Raw genomic sequence first — 23,892 nt, forward strand, 5'->3', positions numbered from 1 at the left:
TACCCATCCTCCTTAAAGTTTTCCAAAAGGTAGAAAAGGAGGGAATACTCCCAAATTCATTCTATGAGGCCAGCATCACTCTAATACCAAAATCAGGCCAAGACACCACAAAAAAAGAAAATTACAGACCAATATCCCTGATGTACAGAGATGCAAAAATACTCAAAATATTAGCAAGCCGAATTAAAAAATACACCAAAAAATCATCCATCATGATCAAATAGGATTTATTACAGGGATACAAGGATGGTACAATATTTGGAAATCCATTATTATACACTACATAAAGAAAAAGGACAAATATCACATGATCATCTGCATTGATGCTGAAAACACATTTGACAAAATTCAACATCCATTCATGATTAAAATTCTCAACAAAATGGGTATAGAGAGCAAGTACCTCAACATAACAAAGGCCATATATTACAAACCCACAGCCAACATCATACTTAACAGTGAGAAGCTGAAAGCCTTTCCTTGAATATCGGGAACAAGACAAGGAGGCTCACTCCCTCCACTTTTATTCACCGTACTACTGGAGGTCCTAGCCACGACAATCAGAGAACACAAAGAAAGAAAAGGCATCCAGATTGGCAAGGAAGAAGTTGAACTGTCACTGTTTGCAGATGACTTGATATTGTACATAAAAAACCCTAAAGAATCCACCCCAAAACTACTAGAACTAATAGCTGAGTTTAGCAAAGTTGCAGGGTACAAAATTAATACACATAAATATTTAGCATTCCTATATACTAATGATGAACTAGCAGAAAGAGAAATCAGGAAAACAATTCTATTTACAATGGCATGAAAAAGAATAAAATACCTTGGAATAAACCTAATGAAGGAGGTGAAAGACCTATACCCTGAAAACTACAAGACACTCATGAGAGAAATTAAAGAAGACACCAATAAATGAAAATACATCCCATGCTCATGGATAGGAAGAATTAATATTGTCAACACAGCTATCCTTCCTAAAGCAATCTACAGATTCAATGCAATCCCTATCAAAATACCAACAGCATTCTTCAACGAATTAGAGTAAATAGTTCTAAAATTCATATGGAACCACAAAAGACACCGAATAGCCAAAGCAATCCTGAGAAGGAAGAATAAAGCTGGGGGGATTATGCTCCTTGACTTCAAACTCTACTACAAACCACAGTAATCAAGACAATTTGGTACTGGCATAAGAACAGACCCATAGATCAATGGAACAGACTACAGAGCCCAGATATAAACCCAAGCAAATATGTCAGTTAATATATGATAAAGGAGCCATGGATATACAATGGGGAATTGGCAACCTCTTCAACAACTGGTGTTGGCAAAACTGGACAGCTACATGTAAGAGAATGAAACTGGATTATTGTCTAACTACATAAACAAAAGTAAACTTGAAATAGATCAAAGATGTGAATATAAGTTATGAAACCATAAAACTCACACAAGAAAACATGGGCAAAAATCTCTTGAATATAAACTTAAGTAACTTTTTCATGAACACATCTCCTTGGGCAAGGGAAACAAAAGCAAAAATGAACAAATGGGACTACATCAAACTAAAAACGTGCTGTACAGCAAAGGACACCATCAGTGGAACAAAAAGGCACCCTAGGGTAAGGGAGAATATATTTGTAAATGACCTATCCAACAAGGGGTTAACATCCAAAATATATAAAGAACTCACATGCCTCAACACCCAAAAAGCAAATAATCCGATTAAAAAATGGGCAGAGGATCTGAACAGACACTTCTCCAAAGAAGAAATTCAGATGGCCAACAGGCACATGAAAAGATGCTCCACATCACTAATTATCAGGGAAATACAAATTAAAACCACAATGAGATATCGCCTCACACCAGTTAGGATGGCCAGCATCCAAAAGACAAGGCACAACTAATGCTGGCAAGGATGCAGAGAAAGGGGAACTCTTCCTACACTGCTGGTGGGAATGTAAATTAGTTCAACCATTGTGGAAAGCAATATGGAAGTTCCTCAAAAAACTAAAAATAGAAATACCATTTGACCCAGGAATTCTACTCCTAGGAATTTAACCAAAGTAAACAAGATCCCACACTGGAGTAGACATATGCACCCCTATGTTTATCACAGCACTATTTACAATAGCCAATAAATGGAAGCAAACTAAGTGTCCATCAGTAGATGAATGGATAAAGAAGATTTGGTATATATACACAATGGAATATTATTCAGCCATAAGAAGGAAAGAAACCCTCCCATTTGCAACAACATGAATGGAGCTAGAGGGTATTATGCTCAGTGAAATAAGCCACATAGAGAAATAGAAGTACCAAATGATTTCCCTCATTTGTGGAGTATAACAACAAAGCAAAACTGAAGGACAAAACACCAGCAGACTCACAAGCTCCATGAAGGTACTAACAGTTACCAAAGGGGAGGGACGGGGGAGGGCGGGTGTGTAGGGAGGGAGAAGGGGACTGAAAGGGATTATGATTGGCACACATGGTGTGTGTGTCGGTCACGGAGAAGACAGTATAGCTTGGAGAAAACGGGTAGTGACTCTGTGGCATCTTCCTACGCTGATGGACAGTGACTGCAATCGGGTGGGAGGGAGTACTTGATAATATAGGGGCATGTAGTAAGCACAATGTTGATCATGTGAAACCTTCGCAAGAGTGATATCAATGATACCTTAATAAAAAATTGTTAAAAAGCAAAGGCAACAGTAAGAGTAGAAAAGCAAGCCACAGAATGGAAGATGTTTGCAAAGCATTCATAAACAAAGGATAAAATTACTCATAAAGATCAGTAAGGGAAGAACTGACAACCCCATAGAAAAAATAGGCAAAATATTTGAAAGACCACTTTGCATAAGAGGGTATCCAGTTGTCCAATAAGCATATAAAAATGTGGTTTGCAGTTCACAAGCATTGTCATTTCTCCAGGTTTGAACCCTTTTGCATTGCTTATGGGAATGTAAAATGGTACAGCTTCTGTAGAAAACAGAATTGTGGTTCCTCAGAAGATTAAACAGAAATTACCATATGATCCAGCAATTCTACATTGGGTATATACCGAAAGGAACTAAAGGTAGGGCCTCACACAGATATATTTGTACAACCAAGTTCATAGCAGCTTTATTCACAATAGCCAAAAGGTGAAAACAACCAAACTGTTGTTAATGAATGAATAATGGATAAACCAAATGTGATGTGTATGTATACAATTAAATATTATTTAGCTCTACTACAAAGGAATGTAATTCTGATACATGCTATCATAAGGATGAGCCTTAAAACATTATACAAAATGAAATAAGCCAGACACAAAAGGACAACTATTGTATGATTCCTCTTAATATAAGATACCTAGAATAGTTCAATTCAAAGAGACAGAAAGTAGAATAGTGATTACCAGGGGCTGGGAGAAGGGGAAAACGGGGAGTTATTGTTTATGGGTATAGAGTTTCAGTTTGGGATAATGAAAAAATTCTGGAGTAATGGTTGCACAACAACGTGAATGTACTCAATGTCACTGAATTATACACTTTAAAATGGCAAATTTATGTATATTTTACCACACACACACACGTGTTATAGGCTAATATCCTTGATGAACATAGATGCAAAAATCCTCAACAAAATGTTAGCAAACTGAATTCAACAATACATTAAAAGGATCCTACACCATATCAAGTGGAATTTATTACAGAAATGCAAGGACAGTTCAACATCTTCCCATCACTCAGTGTGATATACCATATTTACAAAATTAAGGCTAAAAATCATACATCCATCTCAGTACATGCAGAAAAAAGCATTTGACAAACTCAAATCCATTCATGATAAAAACTCTCAACAAAGTGGCTATAGAAGAAACATACCTCAGCATAATTAAGGCCATAAAAAAAGTCTGTTTGGTTGTGGTTGTGATGGTAGTGGTGGTGGTAAGATGCAGATTAAAATCACAGTGTGACACCATTACCTAAAAGGCCTAATATGTAAAAATACCAACAATACTAAGTACTGGGAAGAATATGAAGCAGTTGGTGTACTGATATCCTACTGGTAGGAGTATGAATTAGTACAACTACCTTAGAAAACTGCTTGACATTATCTGCCTTGCTGAACATATGCATACCCTATAACCCAAAAGTTCCACTCTTAAATATATATCCAACAAAAATGTTTTCATATGAACATCATACAACATATACAAGAACAGTCGTAGCAACATTATTTCTGTGGTCCCCAAACTGAAAACAAACTTCAACAGAATGAATTCAATAAATTATGAATATTCAGGTAATGGGAAACTTTCTGGCAATAAAAATAAGTAAACTATTGCTAAATGCAACAAGTGTGGATAATGCTTAGAAACATTTTGAACAGAAGAAAAACAGGCACTTAAGAGAAAATCTTTTATATTTATATCAGGTCCAAAAATAGGCAAAATTGATTAGTGGTGATTGATAGGAATCAGGACAGGCAATACCTTTAGGGAGAAGTGAGGGTAATGACAGAGGGGACATGAGAGAAGGCTCTAGGGTGCTGGTAAAGTCCTATTTCCTTATCTGGGTGATGGTTACATAGGTGTGTTGACTTTTGAAATTTTATTGAACTGTAACTTTTTCATGTATGTATTTCTCTTGTAGATGTTATAATAAAAAGTTTATTTTTAAAAAAGGATATAGTGAGAAGTCTATATTCACATTTATTTAATGGCATTATGCTTCATTATTTTACTCTATACTCTTCCCATCTCCCCATTCCTTCCTTTCTTTATGATAAAATTGAGGGCCCTGAATGCAAATTCCTTCCCACCTTTAGTCTGTTGTTTTCAAGTTTAAGAAGTTTTCACATTTAAGCTTGTCACAGGACAGTTTGAGCCAGAGGTGCTAACTGTGCAGCAAACTGTACTCTGACCTAAGTGTAGCTCAATTAGCTGTGTCAGGGACATTGAGGATTTACATCCACAGTCCACTCCCAGATTCTAGAGGACTTCACAGGAAGTAGAAAGGGAGGCTTGGTGCCTGCTTTAGTGTAGGTAGTCTCTGTATGGCTTAATTGTTTATCGAGAAATAGTGACTGGATTAGTCAGGGGCAAGGAGGTACATTTACCTATGCCAGGTATAATTTAGTTATGGTGATATTTCTGGGTTGTTTTTTTTTCTTCTTAGTCATACCTGGTTCCCTTTTCCTTTCTTTTACCCTCAGGTGCCTGTTCTTTATATTACTCATTTTGGGCTTTACTCTGAGCTAGCTATTCACTGATTAGAAGTTATTTTTTCATTTAGCACATATTCATTGTTTACTCTGTGAACAACTGTGTGTGTGTGTGTGTGTGTGTGTGTGTGTGTGTGTGATCAGAGTGGGGGTGTGGTGAGATTCAGAGAGCTGGAGCTTGGGAGGTACACAAGCTAAGTCATGAAGGGTCTCATGTTTCATGATAAGGAGTTTGGATTTTATTTTGAAAGCAGTATGGAGCTATTGGGGCATTATGAACAAGAAAGTGAAGTGACCATATTTTTAAATGATTCTGCTGATGGTAATCATATATAAATAAGTTAATTTAACAAATTGAAGTAGGCTATTACAGGGATGGAATTATCTAGGCCCTTGTCTATGTGTAGTCTCAGCCACATTGGCATCATCCGAGAGCTTTTAAAAATGTAGCATCAGAACCTATTATAGACTTAGTAAATGAGAATTGTCATTTTAACAAAATCTCCAAATGATTTGTAGGCACATTCAAGTTTAAGAAGTGCTGATTTAGATGGTAATGATAATGGTCAGGCTTTAGACAGCTGGTGTGAAGAAGAAAAGATAGATTGCAAGAAATATTATGGAGTACATGTTTTTCTATTTGGAATACTGTTCTTAATCCCTCTCCTCACCACTTACACAACTGGTACCCCCTACTCATCCTTTACTTTTCAGCTTAAATGGAACTTCTCTGTTACCACACACCTACTGCACATGAATTGTATCATTGCCATATACTCCATAGAACTCTGTTATCTGATCATTTTTCACACTTTTATTGTAATTACTTGTTTAAATTCCTGTCTTTACCTAGACTTTAAGCACCATGAGTGCAAGGACTGTCTTTCTATGCTGCTTGGCACATGATAGACACCCAATAAATATTTGTGGGTTGATTGAATGAATTCACCATGTATAAGAAGAGAAAGATGGATTTGGGTGCATTAGGTATTGGGTGTGATATACATGTTATATTTATTAGTAATAATAGGAAATTTCAAGTAGCACTGATAAGTTCCAGGGATTGCTGTAAATGCTTTATATATATTAATTTGATCCTCTCAGCAATACTATAAGGTAAATACTCTTAATATCCCCATTTTACAGATGAGAAAGGTGAAGCACAGAAATGATAAGCCATTTGCCTAAGGTACCATAGTAAGCGGTAAATCAAAATTCAAAACAGTCTGGGACTACTCTTCTATGTCAAGTTTTGGACAAAAGAGCTTCCTAGCACTATGTTAAGTGCTTTCTATTTTTATGTGTGTTATTTAATCTTTACAGTGTGAGGGAAGTATTATTACCCTGTTTTACAAATGAAGATGCAAAGGCTCAAAAAGTCATATAGCTCATCTAAAGATACACAGCTAGCCTGTAAACCCAAGCCTGTCCTACTCTAAAGCCTGTAGTCTTTACCAGTAATGATGATGCCTCCACATAGAATCTAAAATACCTGTGGGATATTAGATCACTGTGGAACTGAGAGGTAGTATGCCTAAATTTAAGTTATGGAGGAGGGGAGGACTTAACAGTTCCAGTTGCTCTGAACTGGAGCAACCACTGGCATTTCAAATTTGAAGGGGCAGGGGAGATTTGAGGCCTAACTTTCCCAGCCAGACTCATAATTGACCAGATGGAACTTTGAACTCAGGAGGTTAGGAACCTTAGGCTCTACTATAAACTGTAACTTAGGTGACTAAGGAGTAGTTACTGTTTTTTCTTATGGCCTCAAAGAATCCAGATGGTTTAGAAATACTGAATGTCACAACTGGAAGAAACCAGTTCCAACCTTCCAAAATCCACCTTTACCCACCTCCCCCTCATTCTATAATAAGTAAACTCAAGAACAGAGTAATTAGGTGACTTTCCAAAGTCTAATAAAGCCATTAGTGACAAGCCAGGAATAGGGGACAGGGTCACATTCTTGTATTGCCCTGTTTATTATGACTCTCTGAATTCCAGATTTATCACCTCTTATTTAAAACTGTCCTGCCATTGTAGTTAGTTTTCACCAGTGCCTGGTTCTTTTTGACTTTGACCCCTGGAAATACCTTCTTGTCCTTCCCCCACCAGCCCCAAGCACATTGTCACCCTGGCAAGTCATCTGGCTTGCCTTCATAAAAGTTGATACTACCTGAAGTCACCACATTTAGAAACACAACTGGCACAGAGAACTTCAAGTTGTTCTTGGGGGTGAAAATGGGATTCTTTTGAGCCATTCACACACTTCGTTGATTTTTGTAAAGCTTGAAGTCTGCAGGACCAGGTGCAGTTTGTGTAATTTTTTTTTTTGAAGTTGCAAGCTCCTCCCCTAAATGTTAAGGGTGATTGTTATAGGTAATCACGTGCCGTGGTCTCACTCCTGCCCTTGCTATAGGTGTATCTTCTAATATACATTATGGTAAAGTGAAATTAGATTGGAAATAACTTTATAGCTAGTACTTAGACCTATGCCATATGCCTTATAGAGTCCTGCTCAGTTAATAGACCAGTTCTCAAGTGTAATAGCATCTGTTAGCTATTACAATATTTTTATAATAGATTGTAATACCATAAATATTTAGGTTATTATAAATAAAAATAATTTACATAATAAATATTTCTATATGTAATTATATAGATATGTAACATGAAGAAAATAAAATCCCTGATTCAAAAAGAAATATGCATCCCTATGTTTATTGCTGCTTTATTAATGGAGGTTATGGAAGCAATGTAAGTATCCATCAATAGGTGAATGGGTAAATGTGGTATATATACACAATGGAATATTATCCAGCCATTAAACAAAAAAAAGGCCTCCCATTTGCAACAACATGGATGGATCTAGAGGGTATTATGCTCAGTGAAATAAGCCAGGCAGAGAAAGACAAATATCATATTATTTCACTTATTTGTGGAATCTAAAAACAAGACAAAACAAAATGAACAAAAGAGCAATAGATTCATAGACACTGGGAAGTGACTGGTGGTTACCATGGGGGAGGGGTTCGGTGGGTGGTGGGGACTTAAAGTGGCACAAAAATCTCAGTCCCAAGTTGGTCATAGGGATAGTAGTACAGCATGGAGTAATAGTCAGTGATTCTGTAACATCTCCTTTGTTGACAGACAGTAACTGCACCAGTGGGAGTGAGGATTTAATATGGGTAACTGTTGAACCTCTGTGTTATATACTTGAAACCAATATAAGGTTGTATATCAACGATACTTCAATTGAAAATATATATATAATTTTTCTATAATATAAAATTTCTACAATAGAGTCATTGTACAAAGTTGTAGTAAGGCTGCAGTTTCCAAATGAAGTCTACTTTAGTTAAAACCTATGCTAGAAAAAAAAAATACATCACCACTATTATAACCTAAAAATGACATTTAAGTTAGCCTGCCAAAATGATATATTTTACCTCTGTTTATTCTTTTATTCCAAGCCTGTCTTTTCAAAAAATTTTTATTAAGGTATCATTGATATACACTCCTAGGAAGGTTTCACAAGCAAAACAATGTGGTTGCTACATTCACCCATATTATTGAGTCCACCTCCATACCCCATTGCAGTCACTGTCCATCAGTGTAGTAAGATGCCACAGAGTCACTACTTGTCTTCTCTGTGCTACACTGTCTTCCCCATGACCCCTCCCAAACACCATGTGAACTAATCATAATACCCCTCTTTGGTAACCGCTAGTCCCTTCTTGGAGTCTGTGAGTCTGCTGCTATTTTGTTCCTTCAGTTTTGCTTTGTTATACTCCTTAAATGAGGGAAATGATTTGGTATTTGTCTTTCTCTGCCTGACTTATTTCACTCAGCATAATACCCTCTTGCTCCTTCCATGTTGCCAACCTTGTCTTTTTTTTAAAGTTATTTTCTCTCATGTTTTAACACTACTGTGAGGGCAGTCATCTTCCATTTACTTAATAACTTGATTATGCAGAAAAGATCATTAGGAGCACCCATAATCCATAATTTGCTAATCACTGAAATATTTAAGTGTTGGGCTCTACTGTAGAAGTAAAGTAGTCTTTTGGCCTTGATTTGTTCCTAAAAGTTTCATTATAGTGCAGACCAAGCAATGGATAGTGGATTATATATCTCTATAGAGTAATATTATAATTAAGATTAAAACCCTGCCAAGGATTTAACACAAATAAATCATACCTGTGGTCAGTAATATAAGCTCCTGTATATATAAAATAATATTCCACATCCTATAAAGTGGACATAAATATATTGAACACTTTATGCAAGTTACCTCGAGAGTACTGTAACATACTTACAGCGTACAAATCTGACAATTTCTTAAGCCCTTACTAGATGCTGGACACTGTTGCAAATCAAACCTGGCTAAGCCCCTGAGGGATCTGGAGTCTAATGAGGGAGAACACATGTACACAGTAATTATAATATGAAGAGGGTAAAAATAGTGATGTGACCAAAGAACAATATTAGAGAAAACAGAGATTCTTTTCCTCAGGTTAGATGCCATGGTAGAACTACCATACTCTTGAAGAATTTGAAAAAGTGATAATGGAAGTGAAGGTGGAGTGAATGCATTTCAATTTGAGGAAATGGCCTGAACAAAGGTGTTGCTGTAGGAAGGGACACAGCATAGTAATGACATGGTCATTCATTAAGTATTTAGTATGCACACTTTTTAAATCCTTGCATCAGTTCTGCAAGATGGCTATTACTATCTTCACTGTGCAGATTAGAAAACTGGAGGGATAGAGAGGTTACATGGCAGAATCAGGATTCTAACCTAGGTCTGTTAAATTCCAAAACCAGTGCTGTTAGCTGCTCTTGTGTACAGTCTTTACATTTAAGAAATAGTGGGCAATGCAGCTTACTTGGGCATAGAATATATATAGGAGTATGTAGTGGGAGATCCTGCTGGAAAGGATGTATAGAGTTTTAGGAGGCAGTGAAAATGAAAGGGAGGGATAGATGAGAGGCTTGGAGGAGGAGGGCTCAGAAATAATTGGCACTGATTGTCCTTGGGACTAGAGAAAAGGGGGAAATCAAAGATGACTGAGGTTTATATCTGGTTGACCGAGGGAACAGAGATAGAAAAGTGAGGAGAAGAAGCTTGTTTGGAAGGTAGAGATAAGGGAAAGATAGACAATCATTTTTATTTTAGATGTAGAAGCACAGATGAAAGCACTTAAAACACAGATGAAATAATCATTGGAAATTTAGGCAGCAGATGTAACTCCTCATTTTATTAAGTTTAGATTAAAAGGAAGATCAGACGACAGTACCTAGAGGTTCCTGAGAACTAAGGCTTTATCAGAATTGACACCCTGAGCTCAGAGGACCTTATCACTCCTGCACTTCATCAACCTCCTGTGTCTTGTCATTACTCAAATTGTTTCACTCCATAGCTCCTCTATGATCACAGCTGCTTTTACTTCCACCTCTTCTGTTCTCTCTTCTTATTGCATCTGATCTCTACCTGCTCTGTGATCTCTACTCCTTGGCACCTCTCATTCACTGGGTCCAACGGTCTCCTTCTGTTTTCACTTGCCTTTAGACATCTGGGTCATTCATTTGAATTCTGCACTCTCTGGCATCTTATACCTCTTCCCCTAGACATTACCTTCCTCTCCTCCATTCCATACAAAGGCCCAGTCTCTTAACCAGTGAAGGCCCTAAAGGGCAACAAACCTATAATCCTATTTATAATATTATGATATCAGCTGCAGCAAAATATTCCTCTGCAATGGGAATTAACATTGTATAGAGTCCCTGGCCCTTGAAGGGGACCAAAGCAGGCATATCTTGTTGGACTTCCTTTGTGCCTGAAATCTATGGTGCTCTTATTGTATAGTATACTCGAGGAATGAACTAAACAGATAAAATAGATCAAGTGACCTTTTTTTCCAGCTTTGTCTTACTTCCAAACTTCTGAAGTGTGCAGAGAGGAGGGAGCTGGTATGGGGACATAAAGGAGAAACCACTTCTGTGTGTCCCTTACAGTGATAGTGTATAGGGCTATTGTTTTGGCATCTGTTTCATCGTGAAAACAGACCTGAGAATACAAACCAGTGTTGGATAGGAACTTTGAGGCAGCCCTGGTCTTCATTGGAATCCTGGCTCCCTCTAAACCTACACTGGGGTAGCTCCTGAGTAACTTCAGGAAGCAGCTCTTTTAAACTGACCTTTGTGTTTCTGCAGCTGAAAGCTTTTAGACCTTCGCATACAGAGCACAGGGAGCCAGCAGAGGGAGTTGTGCTCCCAGAACTTTCTGCAGTGCTTCTAGTAAGTTCTGATTTTGCAAGAGATCTTCCTGACTCCATCCAAATCTCCCTCATGCTATAAAATTTTAACTTGAGATATGCCAGAGCTTGATGCCAGACTCCTGGTGAGAGCAAATGGGAAGCTTCTGCATAGCTGTTTAAACTTGAAAGTCATAAGGAACTCTTGATTTCAAGGAAACGCCCATTTATAGTACTGATCCAAATCAAACAACTCTTGAGAAAGGGGAGTGCCCTCTTGACCTCGATCTTTATTGATCTTGGTATCAGCACCTCCAGTGACGTGTCCTGAGGGGCGGGAGAAAAGTAACAAGTGCCTTACTCGTAGGGAGAGGCAGACTGTTGCTGCAGAATGTCCCCTCTGGGGAGGTGGGGGAACAGTGTTTGGGTAGCTGAAATAGTGAGTGCCCTGTAGGAGGTTCAGTGCCAGGGTGCAAACCTTGTGCCTGCTCTGATTTTGAATCAGAAGCAGAAAGTTTGAAGCTGGCCGGTAAGGGACTTGTCAGGCAGTTGACTAACGATTTTGATTTGACTAAGGATCCTGTGAAAGGGGATGCATCTCTGGCTAGATACAGTGAACTTCTGAATCACTAGGTTTGGTTCTTGATCTGGGCACTCAGAAAACCCTGGCATTTCCAAACCAGCTTTCCCTTTTGCTTCAGGACATATATTACCCAAGCCTGCACTATGGAGAAGTGGGACGGTAATGAGGGCACCTCAGCTTTTCACATGCCTGAATGGATGGTGAGTTCTTTGGTTGCTTTGCTTTTTCTTGTGTTTCTTGATAATGAGGCAACTTTCTGACAGGTGTCAGAGATTGATCACCTGTGAGAAGTTCCCATCAAAGACCTGTGGTTGGGAAAACACTTATTACTCTAATTTCTGATTAGTTCCTATGTCTTGGGTCACCCCTGTTTCTTAATTACTATTAAAGTTGGGGCAGGTCTGAGAGTTGCTTGGCAACAGTTTATAGCCACGTTATCTGTGCTGGGCTGGGGCTTTCATACTGCTTCTGGTGTACTGCATGGATTGTGTTATCCTGTCATTGCTTTGAATTTACTTCTCATGGGAGTAAAGAAAAAGAATAGTGAAGGGGAGTAAAAACAATATAACTTGTAGAAATGGTGCTCTGTCAAGTCCCTGAATTATTTAAGACATTTCTCCCCTACCTGCCCATTTTTTTCCCTCCAGTCAAAACATTTCCCTAAATTTACTTTATATATTTCTGAGATGCAGGAACTATAGCTCTCTTGGTACTGTTCTTCAAAATACCATATTTGTCTGATATTTTTAATACAGTGATAGTAAGGATTTAGTTGTTGATTAGAACTGGCACATAAAGCCTAATATTTTAGATTCAATTTCAACTTTTGATTCAAAAACAGTAACCATCTTTATGTTCCTGTCTGTTTTCTTCTAGGATTAGCCTGATTTCTTACAGTCTATCCCGGCTTGTCTTAATACATATAAAATACATATATATAAAATGGTTAGACTATATACAATGCATTCCAAGTTCTTTTCAGTGTTTGTTGAATTACAGCCTTAAAGAAATAGTCATTGGTAATGAGACTGAGTATATAGTGGGCCTAACAAAGGCCCAATCGAGGAGCCCACATTTAAACTCTCATTGTCACAATGGTTGTTTATTATTTTTATTGTATTGCTGTTGTTCTTGATGGTGTTTCAGACTTTGTGCTCAGTTTTAAAACAATGATGGAAAGAAGTCTGACCCATCCTTAGGCTTTTTTCAAGTAATATAGTACTTTAGAATTAGTGGAAAGTATTCATATACTAATTCTAGTTCGGTTTTTAAGTTTGTTTTTGAATCTCCAGCCACTCACTAAGAACAAGAAGGGGGATTAAGAATTTTGGTTTTCTTAGGGGAGAGACCACATTAAAATATTGAACTTTGGTACTATTATAAAGGAATGGTATGGGAGAATTCCATAGAACATTAATGTGTCAACTCAGGAGCAATAAAGTTTTATAGTAACTCTTATTCTCAAAATAGTTCTCACTGTCTTATCTGCTGAGCACATCACTCAAGAGGAGCTCCTACAGAACACTTACCTACTAACTTTTTTTTAAATTTACATGAGCAAGAAAACTGTCCTAAAGGAGTTAGTGTGACTATTGTTTAAGGGATATTGATTAAGCTCTCTAGCTTTTAGAAAACATTCTTTAATAAGCACAGCTCTGCTTTGTTTTTAATACAGCGTCTCTTAATTTAGTGATTTGTTGGCCCTTCTCAGAAACCATGAATATACCTTTGATCGATAGATCTTTTTTTTTTAACAACAATGAGACAGTGTAGGGAGTGGCCTGTCATCAGTAACTCAATTTTTTCATCTGTTATCTTTTCCTTGCCAAAGACTAACCTCTTGAGCTTTCCTTTCAGATACCACGTAAGTCAATAATTTCTGACCTGGTCTGGAAGTGCTTCATTAAGCTGCCACTGATACCCAATTAGCCAGCAAAGTGAGCCACGGAGCACCCTCTAGTGTATTGCCTATAGATTTCCAGACTTTACCTGTGAAAGGTTAGAGTACCTTTTAATTGCCAAAAGAAAACCCTGGAGCCATCTTCCATTGTGGTCCAAAATTTCAAATTAAGAGACTTGCTTTAAGAAATGTCTGACTCATGTTCCAGTGTACATATTAATGTAATGAAATTTCCACTGAGACTATCCTTACCTCCAAAGGAAATATGACAGGGCTGTCAAACCCTCTTTCAGGATCAAAATGTAGCAGAGAAGGTACATCGTAACACCTCCCCTTTTGTTACTGATCAGCAAAAAGGAACTTGCATACCTTTCAGAGAATAGGATTCAGAAACCACAGACAGCAGCTGACAGTACTCACATCTAAACCAGCATGAAGTCTGAAGAACTCCAGTCTGGAGAACTGACAAGGCCGACCTTCAAGTTAACATTCTATCAGTCACTGGAGAACTTCTGCTGGAGCCTCTGCTGCTCAGTTATTTTCATGTGAAGGATTTTCTTGTTCAGGCAGTTTTACTGCTAAAATGTTGGGGAACACATCCTTTCAAGGATTGTCCTTATTAATATGTTTTTACTTCCTCTGAGAAATCTTTAGACCCTGCTGGTAGATGCAATAGCTCCTCTTACGTGCATGGAGATCAGCAGTAACCTTTTTTTTTTAAGTTTCTACATTTAAATGTTTCCTCCTCCCACCCAAGCTCTCTGTAGTACTTGGTACTTTTCCATAAGAAATCTGATTGACTTTCTAGAGTTCCCAGCCAGCTGGTTATCCGATTTTCTTTCAGCTAGATATAATCCCTTTTACAGGTGAAAAATCTGTTTCAGCAGCTCACTTGGCTTGGAAGGGAGAGAGGTCTCTAAGAATGCTTGATTGTATCTACTTGGAAGTGAGACAGAGATCTTCAAAGTATCTGCTAAAAGGTGGTAGAGGTAGCTTGACCATAACCCTGGGTGAGGACGGACACTTACAGCGGAGACCCATTTGAGAAACTGATGAAAACGATTGGCCCTTCCCCCAGGGAAGTAGACACATACACAAAATTTCACATTCTGTTTTTTTGGGGGAGGAAGTCTAGACATCCATGGATTCATAGATGAGGAACTTCTGACCTAAAAAAATAGAAATATAAATATGTTACACTTTTGTGTCATTATGTAGTCTCCAAAACCCTATCACATACATTATTTTCTCAGCACACATTTGAGGTAGACAAAGTAGGTACATATTATTGTTCCCATTTTACAAATGAGGTTTATAGATGTTAAGTGCTAGAAATGTTAAGAAATGGAGCTACAGAGAGGACCTCTGATTATCATCCTTTTTAGTACTACTGTATGTACTTGAAAAGGAATTAATTGTTTTCTCTTGGCCTGATACTCTTTAGGGTAGATAGATCTTCTGTCTTCCCCGTGAACCTGTTTTTCTCATATTAACTATCTATTCTTAACAGCTTTAAGTGTGGAAATCAGAATTAGACCCAGTTCACTTTATACCCTGTTTTGGGTATAAAGAAAAGATGACCTCATTCTATTCTCTGACCTTTTAAATAACCTTTTCTTTTTTGCCTATGAATATATATATAGCCTTCATGGTTGTAGCCACAGATAGGAAAAATAGATGGCTAAGGACAGTCCGGAGAATTGTGGCTGCTTTATTCATGCTTTGAAAAAAGTTACAGCAGTGATTCTGCAGGTGTGGGCCCCAAACCAGCAGCCAGCATCAACTGGAAACTCACTAGAAATGCAGAATCTTGGACCCCACCCAGATTTACTAAATCAAAAACTCTGGGGGTGGAGCCCAGCAATGTTTTAATAAGCCTTCTGGGTGATTTTGATGCACCTAAAATAAAGTTCCAGAACTACATTTTTAGATAAACCTGTTAATTGTAATTGATTTTCCTGTTAGTAATAGTATCCTAAAATGTCTTCTGGTTGTATTTGGTATAGATCTGCAGCTCCTTCTGGCTCAGATCTAGTGACATGAGCCGTGGGACCAAGGAGTTCCATTTTACCTGAGTGAGGAAAATGAGGAGCCAACTGAGAGTGTACTGGTAGAACGTCCTTGGTTAGGAAGAGCAGAAGTTTAGAGATTAATCAAGCAAGCAGAAAAACACTGGTTTGTCTCGTTTTGTGAAATTGTAAGAGATCAGGATTGTAATAGGTGATGGTGAACATCAGTATTTGCATTCAATGAATTTCCATTTCAGTTTTTGATAGTGGCACTGGGCAAAGTTACAGTCAAAGGGCTGTTAGATTCCAAATACTTATATGATTAGCCATTTTAGAATTGTGATTTGATCAGAGCCCCCAAGATCATTCTGAGATGAGTCCATTTCTGATATCCAGTCTGATAAGAAAGTAAATATAAGGAATAATTTTAAGTTAAATAAATTTAAAGATAAGAGGAATGAGGTCTGGCTAGTGCCCCTGGGACTAGGATGGGGACGTGGAGTTGGCCTGATAATTGGTATACTGAGGTGTGGTATAGTGGAAGGAGCTTCAGCGCCGACATGAACACAGGCTCTCGTTTGAGTCCCATCACTTCCTTGCTGTGAGACCTCAGGCGAATCATTTGTTCTCTCAGAGCTGCACTTCACTAATTTGCCAAATGGGGATAATAATACCTACTTTTTAAGATACTTATATATTTTAACAGAACATAAACACAGGGCTATGCATAGGTACTTAAGAAATATTAGTTCTCCTTCCCTTCCTCTGTTCTTCCAGAGACCTTTTCCCTCAAAATAAAGAATATCCTAAAAAAAGAATCTACCATTTAATGCTCTTTCTGTGCTTGACAAGCAGTCCCTTTTTAAAGGAAGAATTCAGATCACATTCCCACCCCTGTCTCTATAACTTAACAGTTGATGGCAGCTTTCCTAATCAGTGGGTCCCTTTCAGGAATCAACAAATAAATAATGTGATTCTTTGCCCAATCATTTGACTCCTTACTTGATATATAACTATGTCTTTGTGATTCTCAGGACTCTGAGGAAATAGTAAACTCCCCCCTTTGTAGTCACACCATCCACAAAACGCAGTTTTTTAAAAACTTTTGAAAAAAGCATATAGAGACAATGAACACCTAATCAGGAGCAGTCTTGACAGTAGAAACCAGATGTCAAAACTTTATAAAAGATGCACAACTAAGAGTAAAGCATCAGTCTGAGAAAACTGATTACTTTGGTGACATTTCTGAAACCAGTGTCCCCAGTCTGTCTAACCCAAGGACATGGAGCGTAGGGTACGGCCTGCCTGAGCACTTGGCACCATCATTTTTTTCTTACCGTCTTAATAGAGTCCCTCATTGTTTTAGTAGCTGTGCAGTTAATTTTTTTCTAATGGGACTAGGTTAACTAAATCATCTGACAGAAAAGGAGGAGGTAAGGTTAAAAAGGAACCTAATTAGCAAGTTAATTATAGCAGGCAAAAAAGTGCACCGGTTATATAAATAAGCTATTGTTATGCTCATGCAAGTTGGGCCTTGTCAAGGGACTTGTTAAGGTTTAGGGGTCAGAGGGTCCATGTAATTAGGTGTTTAGAGGGGGAAAATAAATAAAAGCAAAGCAGCCACCAGAATTAGGCATGGCTGATGAACTACTAACAGAAATGCCTTGTTAAATTGGGCTCCACTGCTGGAAGGGCTGTTGGAGCTGCTTCAGGGATTCCAGGGAAGGGGAGCCCCCCCACCAAAAAAAAAAAAAAAAAAAAGCCAGCTGGAACTAGAGCCAACAGAATTGCTGATGAGGAAAGTTTAAAGGCCTAGCCACAAGGGTCCCTGGACTGGAAAGGTGGCAGTAGGGCTGGGAATGTCACTATGCTGAGCAACAAGAAGAAATACGTTGTCAATGGCAACTCTGGGATTAAAGCCCAGGTGAGGCTAAACTCTTATTTACCAATCTTGCTGCCGCTATAGCCATTGTAAAAGGCCAGCTGCTTTTTCCCTCCTTTCCTGCCTTCATCCCTCCCCTAACAGTCTCTTGCCCTCCCTTGCCTTGATGCCTGTTGGAATTAGGTAGTTTTCTCTGAAATGGAAAAGGAAGGTTACTGTAAAGGACTCAGATTTCGGGCAAGGTAGGAAAGCTAGGGGTCGAATTTACCAGAGCACCCCAGCTGGGGTGGGTAGGTTACTGTGTTACAAGGTGAGCTGTTGAGTGAAGAATATGTAATGGCATTTAACTCTTGAGGGGAGGTGGGCACCAGGGATGACCTGCTTAAACCAAGTGTTCTGGTTGTCAGTAAAAGACATTTCTTGAAAAAGTTGTATACTTATTCTGTGTAAGTGGTTGGAATCTTTCCAATATTCTTCTGTCTTAAAGAAACTTGAACTAAGTGTCTAACAGGTAAGAAAGATTTAGAACCCTTTGTCTTTGAGAGGAGAAAGCCTAATCTTCTTCAGTGCCAAAAGATAGCCTAAACTTGACCTCGGTGGGAGGAATTACTGTAAATGGAGAAAGACTTTATAGAGAAGAGAAACTGACTTGAGGTGATGATTGCAAGATAGCTATATGGTTTCATGTTATTGGGGTAAATGGGTATGTACCCACCCACCTGGATCCTACTCATCTAGACAAGTAGAGTGACTGCCCCCTCTAGTGGTGGTGGGTAGGAGGGGGTCTTTATGTATCTGAGGCAGTTTTATTGGTAACGCATTTTTGAAGGGGCAGTGCTGAAGTTAATGACTCAGTGTGGCCTTTGGAAAGTCAGTTACTACTCCATTTCCTAGAAGGTCCTCCAAAAAAGAATAAAGACGTTGTCTTGAACAAGTTTGGTGAAATGGAAGCCAGAGTTTTGAGCTTGACTGCTATCCCCATCTGTATCTTCTCACCTTCCTTCTTACCCTTTCCAACTTTTTTGCCCTTAAAAATTCTTTTAACTCCATAATTTTTTTAATTCTTTTAATTTTAGACTTGCCTTATGCTTACCATAATTTACTTAGTATTTAACCAAGTACAGACATGAGGATAGAATACACTACAGATTCATTGTTTCAGCCCACATTTGTGCCTGAGGATACATGGGTAAAAAAGATAAGAGCTCCTGCTTTTATGGAGCCTATGGCTTATACAGGATACAGGTGGTTAGTTATACCCAGTGTGATGAGTGCTGTGATAGGAGAAATATGTGGAAGTTCATGCACATCCTGTAGAAAGTACACTTGCTCTTTCTAGGATCAATTGCTGCTTTAGCAAAATAGTCAAATTTTGTCATTTTTCATTTTGGGAAGAGCTTCTAATCCAATTAATTTTCCTGTTGCTGAAAATAATTCGGAAACTCTAAAGTACTGCACAGGTTGTTGTTATAGCTATGAAAATATTATAAATTCCCCCAAAAGGCATGCTAAACTAATTCAGCTTGGCTTTGGTCCCCTTGTTTCAATACTCAAATGACTCAATAATTATCTCTAACTGAAGGAAACTAGCCATCAGTTGCTGCTTTCATTCTGATATGCTGTATCTGTATGCTGTCCATCAAGGAACCATCTTATCTATCATGTAAGGTAGAATTAGTTGTCAGTCTTTAATCCCTCCTGCATCCCTGCCACTATGGATCTAGAATAATTTAAGCAATTATGCAAACATTCAGTTAGGGGGGGAAAGTTTCTTGAATAAACTATATGAGTGTGGATTTGTAAAGTGTTATAAACTATCATCTGAAACCTTTAACAGTAGGAGAAAAAGATAAAATTGCAATTTAAAAAATACTGACCAAAATGTAACCCTCAGAGTATTGAGGCTTATATATATTCAGTACAGTCATCCACTCCTACATCTGTTAATAAATTATCTATTTTGTGGCTCTTTGGCATTTTATGATACCAAACATTAACAAATTAATGTTTCCTTATTAGTTCTGAAAGGCTAATTAATTCACTTCAGAAAGCCTTTAAAAGCTGGAGTGACTACTACAAGAGTTACAAGAACAGTGAACTGTAGGGGTGGGGGAGAGGACTTACTGAATCTCCCACTAAGTTTCACAGTTTACATACATTGTTTCATTTAACCATCTAAAACTTAAGTTCTTTCATGTTTATTGTATTTATGAGCAAATGAGGCTCACAAAAGCATCTTGACCAATATTACACAGCTGATAAGTGGCGTAACTAGGATTTGAATGCAGTTCAAGAAAGTTCTGTCTGAATGGAAAACCTTTTTTTTTCATACCATACCATTGTAAAACCTGAAGACAAGTCACTTTACCTTTCTGTACCTTGCAGTTTTCTTATCAAGATATATGAATATTGGAATAGTGTTAAAGATTCTTTCAAGCTTTAATTTTCAGTGAAACTACTGAAAGGATTTCTGAATATGCCTAAGCTTTCTAAAAATATATTTTAACCGGTCTCCCTTTTTTTGGTCACAATTTTATTGTAAAAGACATATAGTCAGAGAGTGAAGCAAAGATTTAAGTTTGATAGAAACATAGTAGGTAAAGAATGAAAAATCAGTCTTTTCTCCAGAGAGAATTAACATCCCAAGTGTGGGTTGGTACAGTCAGATCAACTGCAAGGGAAAGTAAGGTGCTGTAATACAAGCCTTGAATTGCCATCTCCAAATGGAAGTTCTTTTCCTTCATATAACGAGTTCTTTTTCTTAGCAGATTCAATTTGCTGATCAGAAACAAGAATTCAACAAACGTCCCACCAAAATTGGACGTCGTTCTCTGTCTCGATCCATTTCTCAGTCATCTACTGACAGCTACAGCTCGGGTGAGTACTGAACTGCTCTGGACCCTCCTGTCTATCCAAGGCAAATTAAGCATGATCAAGCTTGAGCTTTGGAATAAACACTTTGACTCTCCATCAAAATTTAGGCCAAATTTCTGGGTGGAAACCTTGGATTCCTCTTGGACATTCAGAGCAGCACTTAATAGCAGCCTTCTCTTCCAAACAGAGCAGAAGAGGGTAACAAGGAGACTGAGTTCTGATTTATTCTGAGGGTGGAGTATGTAGTTCCCTGATGACCTTCACTGAACAATATGTGTAATGACTTTTGTTTTTTCCTTCTTTGAAAATAAAAGAGGACTTCCCAATCCCTCCATCAGGTACTTGCAAAATAACTGACAATACTTCACCTCCCCAAGAAACAGTGAAAATGTTATAGCTAATTCAAGTGAGCCCTTTGCCTTCTAAGCAGGGATATTGTGTTGCTTGTTATTCCTTCCTTCCTTCCTTTGCAGTGGTGGTTAATGCAAATATATGGACCCTGAGGTTGAGTTATCATTTAATGCCAGATGAGCTATTGCCATGTAGCTCATGTAACTTGAGGGCATTGACCATTTATGCAACAGTGCCCAGTAAGTGTCTGACGTATAGTCGAGCTATTTTATTTTGCTCTTGTGTTGGAATGAGGAAGGAAGCTGAGTGTTGGCCCTAGTTATTTCTTTACAATTATAAATAGTAATATTCTTTAGAAAATTTTCATTATGACCTGAAATTTTATTTGTTCTTCACACAAATAGGAAAGTAGTGTTTGTTATATAAAGTTGAAGAAAGCTTGTTTGGGAAACTCTAACTTTTAGGTTGGGTAGATTGTTATTTATACTTTTTACATTTTGGTTTTTACTTTTCTCCACAATAACTGAATGATGTAAAGCACATGATATAAATCCCTATGGATTTTTGTTTAAAGAAACTAAATTTTTTATCTATCTTATTCTGCTGTAATACCAGTGTTGAAAATTCATGAACCAGTTAATATAATATTGGAAATCATAATAATTGTGAAAATTTGAATCACGAAACAGTAACATTTCAGACTGTGAGTTTGTGCATGTTGTCTAAAGACTGATACTAAATAATAACTATACCAAATTATAACTCCAGCTCAATCCCTTCCTTACACACTAGTTCCACACTTCCATCTCTATTCCTGCAGAGAAAACCAATGCCTACCTTCCCACCGAACCCCTATATGCAAGGAGGGTACTTAAAAAATAATGTATTTACCTAGAAGAGTGTGATTGACACCCTTGGTTTCTAAGTAAACACACAGTTGCCTGGTATAGCTCATTGGTGGTATTGACTGGGGTCACCCTGGAAAACTTGGACCTTTAGGTTGAACTGTATGAAATTGCCGTTTTTTTTAGTAAAAAATTATTAACATATATTCATTTACAGATAAGCAGTTCAGGAGCATGGAGTCCGAACATCCTGGAGATAGAAAATAACTTAAAGTTCAGTTATTCAGCCTCCCACTGGATGCTGGAATTACCTTGATGGTATCCCTGACAAATGGCCATCTGGCCTCTTTGGGAGCATTTTAGAGCATACAATGATCCTTTACTTTATCTAGTTATTTAGCTTCTGATAAGCTACAGAATAAGTTATTTAGTTTCTGATTAGCTTCTGAAACAATCCCTGGAATTTAAATATTTTATGTAGAAATAAACACCATTTCGAGTACATCCCACTGTGCTGGTTACCCTCATCTGGATATATTCCAGATGGTGTCTTTTTTAAAATATTATGCCTATGAATATAATATTCCAGATATGGTCTGAACTAACCTATAGGAAGTGTTATTTCCATAAACTCAATGCTTGTAAAATGAAACATAAGACTATGTTTGCTCCCTTTTTTTTAGAGCTGCTGCCTTGTTTTGGTTGTTGAATAGTTGTCAAGCCCTTTTAAACAAACTGAACAGAGATGCCTACTACCTTGAGTCTTGGACTGGGAGTTAGGAGAGACCTAGTTTCTAGTCTTTGATTCATGTGTGATTTGTTATATGATCCTGTTGACTCTAATGTTCATAGTAGAGGCAGTGGGAAGTTATATATGAGGTGTTTAAGCTCCCAACATATCAAATGAAAAGCCAGAAATAATGGAATTGAATCACAACTTTCTAAAAACGAGAAGATATGCAATCCATGTCAATAAGACCTTGGAACCCATTTTAAGCATACATTATAAGCATCCTGTTACTTGGATATTTTAAAGGCATCTCAAACCTCCCATGTCTTAAAAACTGAGTCCTGAGCTTTGCCCCTCCTCAATCTAGTCACAACACCATATATAACCAGATTCATTCTCTTAAAATAAATCAGGTCTTACCACTTCTTACTTCAAAACCCTCCAATTGCTTCTCAGTCTTCTGAGCAAAGGCTTAAGTTCTTATGGTGGACTACAAGGCTCTTTACCATCCCATTACATTAACGTCTTATCACATCTCTGCTTTCCTCAACCTCCCTTCTCTCCCAGCTGTTTGCTTCACTCCAGTCATATTAGCCTCTTTACTGTTATTTTGTTATTTTAAAACATACCAGGCACTCTCCTGCCTTCAGTCCTTTGCATTTGCTATTTCCTCTCCCTAGAATGCTCTAAGATACCCTAGCTGGGCATCCTACCTACTTCAGTTCTTAACCAAAGATCACCTTCTCATTGAGGCCTATCCTGGCTACTCTTTTAAAATTGTATGAACACCCTACCCAACAGTGGCTATCAAATTTCCTCTTTTATTTTTCTCCATAGCACTTATTAGCATATGACATACTATATATTAGTAATTTATTATCATCTTTCTCCCCTTACTTGAGTATGAGATCCAAGAGAGCAGAGATTTTGTGTGTCATACTTTTTTATTCCCATCTCTTAAAACTGTTTTGACACATAAGAGGTGCTCGATAATAAAATATATTGATGAAAGGTGTTCTTTTTATACTTAATACCGTTGTTGAGATCTCTGATATACTCTATGTATGTGAGTAGTTAGGAGAAGGTTTATGACATTTCAAAAAAACATACCTTCCCATCAAAAGTGCTTATTTTGCTGAAGATACTTAGAGGCTTAGTAGGCTGTGGCCTACTTTCCCCTCCTAATGATTTAAGTTTTGTTAGATCATTTTCAAGTTTTGTTTATTCCCTTCCTAGTACTAAGTTTT

At 37.7% G+C, this 23,892-nt stretch overlaps 1 protein-coding gene across 8 annotated transcripts in view; it reads left to right on the forward strand.

Annotated features, from left to right (window-relative positions):
• The window catches only part of AHCYL2 (adenosylhomocysteinase like 2), a 198,876-nt gene that overhangs the window by 139,195 nt on the left and 35,789 nt on the right, over positions 1-23,892 (forward strand). For 2 of the 8 annotated variants that reach the window (XM_036909053.2, XM_057504755.1), the window contains one exon: positions 20,614-20,722. In XM_036909053.2, coding sequence (XP_036764948.2) covers positions 20,614-20,722 — 109 coding nt within the window. Of the gene's footprint in view, positions 1-11,938; positions 12,255-17,482; positions 17,888-20,610; positions 20,723-23,892 lie in introns of those variants that run through there. The other 6 variants (XM_057504754.1, XM_036909057.2, XM_036909055.2 and 3 more) reach the window with 6 other exon arrangements.

This window comes from Manis pentadactyla, chromosome 7, assembly GCF_030020395.1.
Source record: "Manis pentadactyla isolate mManPen7 chromosome 7, mManPen7.hap1, whole genome shotgun sequence".
Taxonomy (NCBI): domain Eukaryota; kingdom Metazoa; phylum Chordata; class Mammalia; order Pholidota; family Manidae; genus Manis; species Manis pentadactyla.